The sequence below is a fragment of the Enhydra lutris genome, unplaced genomic scaffold (genome assembly GCF_002288905.1).
Source record: "Enhydra lutris kenyoni isolate GAN:26980312 unplaced genomic scaffold, ASM228890v2 scaffoldscaffold80, whole genome shotgun sequence".
Classification (NCBI taxonomy): Eukaryota; Metazoa; Chordata; class Mammalia; order Carnivora; family Mustelidae; genus Enhydra; species Enhydra lutris.
Genome location: NW_019154164.1, coordinates 3,405,035 through 3,417,704, shown reverse-complemented (window position 1 = coordinate 3,417,704; position 12,670 = coordinate 3,405,035). Strand labels below are relative to the sequence as shown.

At 41.3% G+C, this 12,670-nt stretch overlaps 1 protein-coding gene and 1 pseudogene across 1 annotated transcript in view; one reads left to right on the top strand and one right to left on the bottom strand.

The window, feature by feature from the left end:
* LOC111160972 (transient receptor potential cation channel subfamily C member 5) overlaps nucleotides 1-4,053 on the bottom strand; it is a 128,836-nt gene extending 124,783 nt beyond the window's left edge. The window contains exon 1 of the mRNA XM_022524385.1: nucleotides 3,676-4,053. Within this exon, the coding sequence (XP_022380093.1) occupies nucleotides 3,676-4,053 (378 nt within the window). The remainder of the gene's footprint in view (nucleotides 1-3,675) is intronic.
* Nucleotides 4,054-11,671: 7,618 nt separating this feature from the next.
* Nucleotides 11,672-12,145, top strand: LOC111160983 (annotated as a pseudogene).
* The last annotated feature ends 525 nt before the right edge of the window (nucleotides 12,146-12,670 follow it).

The window sequence follows — 12,670 nt, the reverse complement described above, 5'->3', positions numbered from 1 at the left end:
GATGGAGGTCAGCTGTGCCCATCCCTTGGAGCTATGGGGGAGGACCCAGGAAAAAGGCCAGGTGTTTGGAATCTGTGTGTGGGAGGTGTGCCTTTCTGAGAGTAGCCTACCCAGCTGGACCCATGGACGTTCAGGAGGCCTACATTTGCTCACATTCCTGATTACTTCCAGGTAAACAAATCCTGTTTCTATCTCCCAGAAAGGCAGAACTCCAGCACTGTGGCAGCCTGTTGTTATAGTTACTGACATATGACTTATTGTAGCGATTGTCAGAGCAATGGGAGAAAATAAAATTTAGCAGAGGCTGGTGGTGGGGGTTGGGAGAGAGAGGAGAGTGGGAAGAAAAAGCTTTCAGAAAAGACTTGGGGATGGCCTGATGGCTTTGTGCATTTGTACATATGGTGTGATACTGGAGTATGGACAAAGGAGGTCTTACATTGACAGCATGTCTGAAAGGATCTTGGGAACAGACAGCCTGTCCCAAACAGTTTCACCCCTGTTCCATATGCCTGACATTTTACCATTAGTGGTTCATTCCTGTGAGTTAAGCACTGCTTTTCTTGAGGGAGGTCATGCCTTAGATTGTACTTTAGAGTAAGTTTACTGGTGCCTTTCTTCTTCAGAGTTTGCCAGAGGACGGGAGAGATTGGGGACAAGGGGGCCATCAAATAAGGACATAGCCTACTTTCAAAACTCAGATAGGGTTAGTATTGCTAGCCTCCTCTTTGGAAACTCCCCTGTGCTCTCCTATCTTTCACTATAATTATGAGGATAAATGGGATTGAATATGAAAGTCCAGGATGTCTTGTTCAATCAGCTAGCCATATATTTTTCTGAGGGATAAATGTAATTCCTTCTTATCCATCAGCAAATATTTATATATCACTCATTATATACTAGGAACTGGGTTAGGTACTATTGGGGGAAACATGGAAATGGTTAGGCATTAGACTATGTCTGACATTTAAGAAACAATCTAGGGTACCTGGGTAGCTCAGTTGATTAAGCATCTGCCTTTGGCTCATGGCATGATCCTAGGGTCCTGAGATGGAGTCCCACATCAGGCTTCTTGCTCAGCAGGGAGAGTGCTTCTCCCTTTCCCTCTGCCCCTTCCCCTGCTTGTGCTCTCTCTCTCTCTCTCTCTGACAAATAAATAAAATCTTTAAAAAAAAAAGAAAAGAAAAAGAAACAATCTAGTTACAGAGATAAGACATTTATGCAAGGCTGGCCAGTAATACATAGTAGCATGCGACTGATGTCAACTGCTGGCCAATAATACATAGTAGCATGTAATTGGTGTCCATGGAAGGTTAGAGCTAATGGCTACACAATCTCAGAGGTGAGCAAGGTCATCATAGAGCAGCGTATCTGGGTAAGCCTTAGTTCAGAGTAACACAGTTAATCACCCAGGACCTTAGCAGGACTATGGGAAAATAGGGCACAGAACAAATCAGTTTTGATGGGAATTGGTACACAGACTGAGTAGGGAACATGTTTATACCTCTCTGTTTTGCTATTCATCCAAATTCTGGCCTGTCCTTTCCAGAGAGCTCTCTATCCTTCACTGATCAACCCTAGTCTCAGAATTCCTGTGTTGGAAATCCCAAGACTTAGATTGCTTCGGAAGCAGTATAATCAAGTGGTTAATTGGGTGGGTTTAGGAGTTCAGTTGCCTGGGTTCGAATCCTGGCTCTGACACTGTGACCTTGGACAACTGATTCGACTATTACTCGATTTTTCAGAGGGGTAGTCATAGTAGGGTCTACTTAAGAGAGTTGCTGAGGGGATTAAATGAGCTCAGTGGTGTAACATTCTCAGCACAGTGCTGACTGCAAACAAACTGTTATGAACTACTTGTTCTTAAAATAAGTATTTACTGAGTCCCTGTGATATTACAGGCACTTTCCTAGTGTGGGGATACAGCTGCACTGTATTAAGTGCTGATGGAGAATGGGACATTCAGGACCTTTACTCAAAGAACTTTTAATCTACTGTCTGTTTTGCTGCTCTCTCCATTCCAATGCTTAGTCTATGAGTTATCACTTAGCTTACTTCTGTTCCTTTCAGTTTAACTGGGCAGGCAAGTAGTAAAGCCATGAATTTCCTTAAAACAAGCTTTGGTTGTATCTCATAAGGTTTTTGTCAAGTGTTTTCCTTAACTGAGTACTTTGCAATTTGGAGTTTTATTTGTACTATTTTTGCTCTTTAGTGTATTATGGTATCCCAGAGTTGATGACTCTGTATTTTCTTTGTCCATACTAGGCTCCAAAGAAAGGCAGCAAAGAAACCTGTCTGACTTGGGGGGTTTAGGAGAAACCTGTGGGAGACAGGACTGGAAAAGACCATTGCCGAAGGGTACAGAGTGTTAGACTTCATGTGTTGGTTTCTCTTGTAATGAGACCTTGTAATTACTGAAAGCATTGACAGCAATGACAGGATTGTTGTGCTGGGGAGAATAAGTTAGCATTGTTTCTCAGGATGGCTTGTGATAAAGGAAGTGTTCTATAGGCAGGGAACCCAGTTAGAAGATTTTCACGTTAGTCCAGGATAGTGGGTCTTAAACCTGAGTGTTCATCAGAGCCCTTTGGAGGGGCTAGTCAAAGCACAGTGTACTGGACCTCATCCCCAGAGTTTTTGATTCCATCAGTCTGTGGTGGGGCCTGAGAATTTGCATTTCTAACAGGTTGCACTGGTGATGCTAACTAATGATGCTGGTCTGGGAACCACACTTTGAGAATCACCTATTTAGGAGAGAGATGATGAGGAGCACAGGCAGAGTGGTAGGAGGAAAGAAAGTATGAAAGAGATTGGGGAGGAAAAAACCATAGGGCTTGGGGGATTGGACACAAAGGTCAGGAAAAGGAAGGACTCAAAGGTGACTCAAGAGTATTAAGCTTAAGTTCCTTGGAGTGTAGAAGAGTCACAGAGGCAAAACACTAAACACTTAGGAGTAGAATACAGTTGCATCACAGGTACTGGGAAAATACATGATCCTCTGTATGTATCTGCATCTATACCGAGGCATTCACATTTAAAGGCCTTTTGCCATTCTCCAGGAGAGAGGCTAGTGAGGACAAATCCCACATCTATGTTTGGTATCTTCCTTTCTAAAATGTAACCTTTGAGTAGAGGAAGAAAATGAAACTAGAGAGCAGAAGGTAGGAAGGGTCAAAGGATCTTGGATATTCTGGAATTGGAATGTACACTTTTGGGTTGCTAAGTATTTTTTGAAGATTTTATTTATTTGAGAGAGAGAGAAGAAATGAGTGGGGAGAGGGACAGAGAGAGAGAGGGGGAGAAGCGGGCTCCCTACTGAGCAGGGAGCCCAATGTGGGGCTTGATCCCAGGACCCTGGGATCATGACCAGAGCTGAAGGCAGAGGCTTAACTGACCAAGCCACCCAGGCAGCCTTAGGTTGCTAAGTATTGAATGTATATGGGCGAATGCTCACAAGGAAAAGGCAAATGAGGAAAACCGTGTGGTAGCTCTAGGTAGAAAAAACAGGATAGCTCTAGGATACCACCTGAGATCACTGATGCTATTTCTGAGAGCAAAGGGTTGTCAAGATAGGGTTTCTTAACTCCAACCTATCTAACCTTCCCTAGTTTTCAGGCTTCTGATCCTGGGGCCTTATTGTTCCTAGCTGTTTCCCCAGTCCATAGGGATTTCTCTTACCTGCTTCTCTCCACTTGGCCGCCGGTAGCTGAGCAGAAGCTCCACAGCGCCCACCACTTCCTTGCGGATGGCGTAGAGCAATGCATCACCTACATATACGCTGTGGTTCAGTAGAAGCTCCATAATTTCCAAGTTCTCATTCTCAATGGCAATAAGCAGGGCACTCCGGCCCAGAGGATCCATGCAGTTGATGTTGACATTGTAGTAAATCTCAGCTTCCTGTAGGGCCTGCTTCACGGTGGCATAGTCCCCCTTCTCCACAGCATTGAGGAAAGCCTTCTCTTCTGCAGAGAGCTCGGTCTCAGCCCTCACAATTTGCAGGGGGATACGATCTCTGTATGGCGAATAGTTGACTTTTTTGTAGTACAGTTGGGCCATGGTTCATAGCATTTAGCAACCTGAGTGGGAGAGAGAGAAACCAAAGATAGTCTTAGGTCCCTGAAGTTCTCAAGTGTCCAGTTTATGGGGGAAGTCTGGCTAAGGGGTTGGAAAATCAACCGTCTTCATACCACCATCTTTCTCTACTTGCAAAGAAGTATAGCAGAAAAAGCCCAGGCTTTTGGGTGGGAAAGAACTGGGTTCAAATCCTTACTTTACCAGCTTTGTGACCTTGGATAAGTTATTCAATCCCACTTCATTTTGGTTTATTATTATTAAGGTTATCAATATTAATAACATCAATAACAGTTATCACTTAGTACTTACTGTGTACCAGGCCCTGTGCTAAAGGTTAATTCCTTCTTCATAAAGCTCTTGTGAGAGTCAGATGAGATAATATATTATCAAAGCAACTGGCACAGTGTAAACCTCCTAAAACATGGCACAAATTAATTCCTTCTTTCCCTTCTGCTGCCTGAAGATACTCATGATAATACTTCTGATTTATGATTCAAAGTTGGAGTTACCTTTGGCCAGTTTCCTTTAGGCCCTGGGCCCATGAGCCTGAGCTAATTTTCAGGGTTACATTTGAAGCTGTCCCAGGTGTAGATTCTGGATTGAAATCTGGTTTTCATGCTAACTGAAACCCTGCTTCTGGCTGCTGCTCACTGGGGAACAGCTCTTGGCTCCAATAGGCCAAAGTCAAGTATCCCCTCTGCCTATTCATGATTTTTTCCTCTACCACTTGAAACCAAGAAGCTAATGGATCTGATAATCTGATTCAGTTCTGTGAAGTGAATGGTCTATTTTATAAGTACCACATCTAAAATCAGATTTTAATGGAATTTATTTTAAAGTAAAACCTATTATTGAATTCCTACAATGTGTTTAACTTTCTCTGGGAAACCAAGAAGTAAAAGACAGTCTTTGCCTTCAATTGTATAGAATGAATAATAGTATAGAGTTCTTGCCTCATAGTTTACAGATCAAATTCATGCATGATCCTTACTGACTCCTTGTACTAGCCCGGTGAGATAGGAATGGTTATCCTCCCCAGGGGAGAAGATGAGGCTCAGATCCATAAGGTGATTGGTTCTCCTTTCCCTCTCATCCCTGGGACCTCTAAGATCCTCTGGAGGCTGAGTTGGGCTGGACCGATTTAAGTGTCTCATTACCAAACTGTTTTGCCAGCAAAAGGAAATGGAAATGTGATAAAGGGCCACTTGTCTCATCTCTTGGATGGAAGAGATGATGAAGACATGAAGCTTCCACAAAAATTTGCCTCACTTTTCCAGGTAATGACATCCCCGCTTTGGCAAAGGAAGAAGCATATATTATACCAAGTGACATTTGCAATTCATGTGCTTGTGATCTTCTGGGAAGTTGGTATTTGAAGGTGAGTGTCACCTCTTGTTCTGAACAGGCCCAAATGATAAATTTTTCCTCTGCATCCAAGTCTCAGGAGAGCAGGGTACTGCTTGGCTATATCAAGAAGCACTGATATTTCCTGTGCTACTTTCAAGTAACTCAGCAGTGACTAAAGGGAAGTGGCACTTAGAGTAAGCATTTGTCACTAAACAGCAAATGACTTTAATAATACTAATTGTAGACTGCCTCCCTGCCTCCCCTTCTATGTTATAAATGAACAGGGAGGAGGAAGAAGAGATAGTGTGATCTCCTGAAGAGAGAATCAACAATATGATTCAGTTTATATTTATTTAGTTAATCAATGTGAGCACACTGGAAGCCTGCAGTGTGCCTCGCACTATGCTAGTCACTTTGGGAGGGTATGAAAGAATAGGTCCATGCGTTCATCATCTCATGCCTAAACCATTCCACCACCTTATGGTTGGTCATCCAGACCATTCTCTTCCCTCTTTGTGGTCTTCCACATCACCTTCAACTTATCTCACGAAACATACATCTGATTCCATTTTACTCCTCCTTGATTGGTTTCTTGCTGCTCTTGTGATGAAATCAACTTTCCTTTTTGAGGTCTCCTAGGTCTGGGTTTGTATTTACCTTTCCAACTTCTCACCCTCATCCACTATTCTTTAGCCTCATGAAACTTCTTTTGATTCTCCCAATGTGCCAAACTTTTTTGGCACCTCAACAGCTTTGATTACCTCCTGGAATGCTCTTCTCCAGCTCTCTTCATCTCTTATGCCTCAACAAAATGTCACCTCCTCAGAGAAGCTCTCACTAGTCACCTTGTCTAAAGTAGTTCCTTCATACTCTTTTCTCCATTGTATTCTTTTCCTTCTTAATGCTTATCACAATTAGTAGTTACATATTTGTCTTACTGGATAATCATCTCTTTTGTCCAATTTGGTTTAAAGCTCAAGTTCAGAGACTGCATCTGTCCTGTTTTTATAACACCTGTACCTAGCCAAGTTCTTGGCATGCCTGGATGCCCGATATATAGTTGATGAATGAATGAGTAAAGCTTCCATGGTTTTCTCTCCATCCCACCCTAAGTTCTACCCATACTAAGTGGTGCTCTCTAAGTTGCCTTTTTATGACTATGTCTTTATACATAGCCTCATCCCACACTCTCCTCCTAACAAATTCCTTCTCGGCTTCACCACCTTGCTCATAGTGTTCCTTCTCTGTGAAATTTTCCCCTAACACCTTCATAAAGTTAGCCAATCTCCCTCTGAGTTCTCCACTGATACTTGGATGATATTTCTCCAATGTCATCTAACTGTGTGCTTGTCTTTCTGCCGCTAGTGTAGGAGTACCTTGATTCCTGCCTTCTGAGGAGTCACACAGGATCTGGAATGTGATGGGTGCTCGACAAACTAAAGTTTAACAAATACAAACTAGCTGAGGAGGGTTGGCTTGCTCACAGAATTAAGTATTAAATTGTGTGGCATTGATCTGATGCTTTGGAATTTCAGAAAGGGCTTGGTGAGGGCTGGAGATACCAGAGAAGGTTTCATGGAGGAGGTAGTTCTTAAGCTAGTCTTTGGAAGATGAATTAAATATGAAAATGTGAGGGTAGTCCAGGCACCACAGAGCATAAGAACAACAGTGGTAAGATTGATCATGGCTTAGTTGGGGGGGGGGCATAGTTTTCAGGCTACAATAAGATACAAGGATTAGAGGTGAGCTAAAATTCCAATGCAAGAGCTCATAACCTCAGTTTTCCCATCGGAAAAATGATCTTAAATACTCGCTGCCCATTTGCCACTTAAGAGGTTTCCTTAAGAGGAAAAAAGGTTAGATGTCTTTTCAGATGGTGTCACAGGTGGTGCTGTGCTAGGCACTGTGCGGCAGGAAGATCTTATCCACTTCTGTAAGGCAAGGCTGTGTGATAAACTGAAGACAAATGTATCCTAGTGCAAGATGAGAAGGAAGGGAACTAACTAAACTAGTGCCCTATTATATGCCAGGCACTGTGCCAGGAGCTGGTGCAACGAAATAATTAGTAGAGTTTTAATACTTAATATGTCCCAGGCACTGTGCCAGGGCAACACTATTACTACTACTGCTTCCTGTGCTAATCGTAGTAATAATGAAGGTGACAAGCAGTACCATTCATTGAACTTTCACTATGTGCCAGATGTGTGGGTTATAGTAGTGAAGAGAGAAGACAGTAAAATCACGGTAATTTTAGACTTGAAGTAAGTATAATTGGATTATATAAGGTTAATTCAGAGTCTAGATTTACTTTTCATCTCTGGCATTTGAAATTGATCTGGTCTGTTGCATATCCAGTGAACTGTGCTATGAGAAGCCTCATAGAATACCCCCTAGAGAAAAATATCTCCTCGAGAGGTTTGCCTGAGAGTGTACTATTAGGGAATCAGTCCTTTGTTTTAAGGCACTACATCTCTAAAACTACCCCTGGAAGGAATTAAAAAATCATGTGACTAATAGCTATTAACACCTTAATGTGGATTCCTTGAGGAGGAAATTTGCTGTGGCCTTGGGAGCTTGGGAATCTCTTTTATGTATCCATGCCCACCTTGACATTACTCATTGACAATGATGTAAAATGGGTTCCCTGCACTGTCTGTTTACATGTAGGCTTATGTAGACATCAATGACTTGCCTAATGCCTTCCGCTCTTCCATTCCCCACAGCTGGTGCCAGTTGACCCTTACTTACAGCTCTAGCCTCAGCCTTCTACCAGGCTGAGAACAATGCTTTCTTCATATGCTCTTAGTCCTATTCTGCCATTATTCTGGGAACAAATAGGTAATGACAGGGTTTCTGGCATCTCTTGAGGATATATTATTGAGAAGGTTTCTTCCCGTCACTCTTTACCTTTATACTTGGCAGATTGCACTCATTTGCCATTAATATAAGCCAAGAGATGAGGTTGGCTTTCCCATCATTATGCACTGGCCTTGAGGTGTTTTCTTAACTGAACAAAACAAAACCAGCCAGCACTTTATGCCATTTCTGCAAGTGAGCTTCACTCCCAATGTAGTCCACCAAGTAAGGAACATTAGGAATGGTCTAACAGGCTGCCTCAGGGGGCTTATTGTGTTCTCTCTTTTCTGTGCTGCTAGCCAGAGGAGAGTGTCTAATGGGATCTGTGACATTTGTAGGCTTAAATGATGCGATTTAAAGAGCTAAATCAATGGGCTGGACAGAAAGCCAGAGTGCAAATCCCAGCCCAGATAACTGCCCAGCCCTGGACCTTGTCTGTGAGGAGGAAAGCCTTGCTTTCCACCTAACTAAAAACAATTTGCTTTTGGTGGGATGTGGTATCTGTGCATGGCTTGCACTCTGTGCCATGAGGATTGAGCTTGAATAGTGAAACCCTTGTGACCTCTTACCCTTATCCATGCTTACCTATCCACTTCTGCATCTTTTCAGAACCCTTTAAGTCAAGCAGATTTAATCTGATAAACTTGTACAATCTCAAGTGTAAATGGTGGATAATGAGCAGATTTAATGTACCAGGCACCGTGATAGAAGCTGATGAAAATGGCTGGGTAGCTTAAAGCTACACCTATTCTAGGAAAACAACTACATTTAAAGAAGAACCTTAAATGCCCAATCCAAAAAGTAACTAAAGTGAAATTTTATGTACAAAGGCACAGGAGTAGGCTGGTGAGAGCAAGACTGTGTGTGTGTGGGTGTGCATGTATGTGCATTTGGTGGGGTAATGATTTTGAGAGCATTTTGGCTCCTTCCATAGTACCACTTTGAGAATTGTCTAATTTTAATGTAGTGATACTGATCTTTCCCAGAAAGGACAAGATCTTGAACCTTCTTCAGGGGATCTCAGAGGTCATCTAGAATAATCCCCTGCCCAATGAGAAAGTCTCTTGACAATATCCTTGTTAAGTTATCATTCAGTTAATGAAAATTTCCACCAATGGGGAACTCACCACTTTCTTACCTCTGCGGTGAATGCTGACTTTCAGCAAATGCTTTTCTATGATGAGCTGAAATCACCTGCCTACAACTTCTATTCCATTGCCCTAGTTCTTTTCTCTAGAGCAATACTGAGCAAAACTCTTTCTTCTGCATGACAACCCTTCAAATGTTCAGTTTCAGCTTTCATGTCTTTCTCGACTCTGAGTCTCCCCTTCTCTAGAATTATGATCATTCTAGTGGTCTGCTTCCAGTTATAAATTATTTATTCTTAAAGATTTTGTTTATTTATTTGACAGAGAGATACAGAGAGAGAGAGAGAGAACACAAGCAGGGAGAAGCAGGCTCCCTGCTGAGCAGAGATCCTGATGTGGGGCTCAATCAAGGACCCTGAGATCATGACCCGAGCCAAAGGCAGATGCTTAACCTACTGAGACACCCAGGTGCCCCTCTATATATGATTTAAAAGACAAATGCATAGAACAAAAATTATAAATCTATGTTAATGGCCACATAGCCTATAAAGATGTAAGTTGTGACAATAACAACATAGAGGGGGAAGAATGGAGCTGCATAGGAACAGAGTTTTTATACTATGGCAACTAAGTTATTAATTGAAACTAGCTGGCTATACATTGAAGATTTTGATTTTGATTTTAATCCCCTGCATAACCACTAAGAAAATAATTAAAAACATTTAGAAAAGACCCCCTCTTGGTGTACCTAGCTGGCTCAGTCAGTAGAGCATGAGACTCTTGATCTTGGGGTCATGAGTTCAAGTCCCCTGTTGGGGGTAGAGTTTACTTAAAAAATATATAGAATAGGAAATGAGAAGTGAATCGGAATAAGTTACTAAAAAAAAAAAACAAACACAAAAGAAGGCTGTAATGAAGAAATTGAGAAATGAGAAATACATAAGATGTATAAAAAATAAATAGCAAAATGGCAGAAATAAGTCCAGTAACTAAAGTTTGAAGGATTTGGGTGAGGGCAATACTACATAATGTTATTCCATTTAGATATATTGGTGTTTGAGGGTTTTTTTTTTGGGGGGGGGTGGGTACTGGAGGGGAATCAGGAAGTAAAGATCCAGTCAGCATGTGTAGCACAGCACTGAGATCTGGTGATACAGAGTTCGGAGTCATCAGCATATTGATCAAAGGTTCTCAAATCTGACTGCACATTAGAATCACCTGAGGACCTTTTAAAAAATATCTGTGATTGGGTCATAATACCCCCCACCACACACTGCTGGTTAAGAATAGTACCTCAGGTGAATATAATACGCAGCCAAGTTTAAGTACCATCATTATAAGGTTACTGGACCTGTTGGTCATGGATATGATCCTCAGTGAGAATGTAAAGAGATCAGGGGAACTGGAGAGGAAATTTCTATTCAGAGTGGAGAAAGGTCTAGATCTTCACTGTCCAGTATAGTAGCTGCTAGCCACATGTAGCTATGTAAATTTAAATGAATTAAAATGGAATGAAATAAGAAATTCAGTTCTGCATTATACCACATTTCAATACTTAATAACCACAGGTGACCCATGATTACCATAGTGAACAGCATAAACAGAGCATTTTCATCATTATCAGAAGTCTGACTGGACAGTGCTAGATGACCTAGATGTCTCTTCTACCTCAACAATGTCTATAATACAGAGGACTTTTTCAAATGCAGAGTAGAAATATATAGTATCTATGCTAAAGTGTGGGTACTTTCATTTCCATAATGCATTTGCATGGCTATGGACATGTGGTGTTTTTATTTCTGTAAGGTCTTCAAGTCTTTATTCCTTTCTCTTTGATGTCCAGGGGAGTTATGTAGAACTGTTGGCAGCTGGATTAAATTGATGCTTTTCATTTCATCAGAGGGAAGGCATGAACAAAAAGTATATATTTGCCTCCCTCAAGTCACTCATCTGAATCGGGAAGTTTAAATCTATTGCTCAACACTCATTATCACTTTGTCTGCATGATGTTCCTCAAAGTAGTCAAGGGAAAGGCAGAATGGGATGATACTGATTACTGTAAATAATAGGCAGTGTAATTGGTTAAAAGTCTTGTTTTGATTGTTAGTCTGGGACTGGCTTTCATCCCAGATTCCACAGGCTGTGAGAAATGAGTGTCTCTTTTGTGTTACCCCATCACATTGGAATCTAAAGTGACAGTGTTCACATAGGAGCTTATTGGCCAAATGATCCTTAAAAGGGGCAGAAGGACTTCTTTAAAAGATTATTTATCGCTTTCAGCAGGAATCGCCATCTTCCAGTGATTCTCCAAAATGACCAACACAAAGGGAAAGAGAAGAAGTATTTGTTACACGTTCTCTAGGCTATTTAGAAAACATGGAGTTGTTCCTTTGGTCACATACATGCAAATCTACAAGAAAGGTGATATTGTGGACATTAAGGGAATGGGCACTGTTCAAAATGGAATGCGCCATAAATATTATCACAGCAAAACTGGAAGATTCTACAGTATTACCCAGCATGCCATTGGCATTGCTAAACAAGGTGAGATTCTTGCCAAGAGAATTAATGTATGTATTGAGCATATTAAGCACTCAAAGAGCTGAGATAGTTTTCTGAAGCATGTGAAGGAAAATGATCAGAAAAAGAAGGAAGTCAAACAGAAAATTACTTGGGTTCAACTGAAGCACCAGCCTTCTCCACCCAGAGCAGCAAACTTCTTGAGAACCAATGGAAAGGAGCCTGAGCTGCTGGAACTCATTCTCTATGAATTCATGCCATGATAAGTGTAAAAAAAGAAAAATAAAAGACCTCAAGACTGAAATAAATAAATAAATAAATAAATAAATAAATGCTTATTTAGGCTAATATTTAGGAATATAAGTTAGGGGTACACAGGAAGAAGCAAAAAGATCAGTGCCTTGAGCATAGCTGGTACTAACTAAAATTAAAATTAATTAAAATTAAAATTAATTGAAAGATCAATATTGGCTGGAGTTTTGGGGAGGTGGTTAGGAAAAGTATGTGGAAGAGGTAAACCTGAGCTGGGTTGAAAAGGCTGTGTGGGATTTACATAGGCAGATGTGGGAGTTGGGAAACCACCTCTCTTATATGTGGGAAGGGGATGGAAGTCAAAGGTTCAAATTAGCACTGTCTTGGGTATAGCAGTGTTTGAGAAGAGAGGGAATCATGTAGGAGTAGCTAAGCTGGGTCCATTAGTTGGAAGATACTGAGCATTTGGTTGAGAAAATAGGTCTTGATCTTATAGGCATTGGGGAGTCACTCTAGGTTGTTTTTGTTTTAAAGAT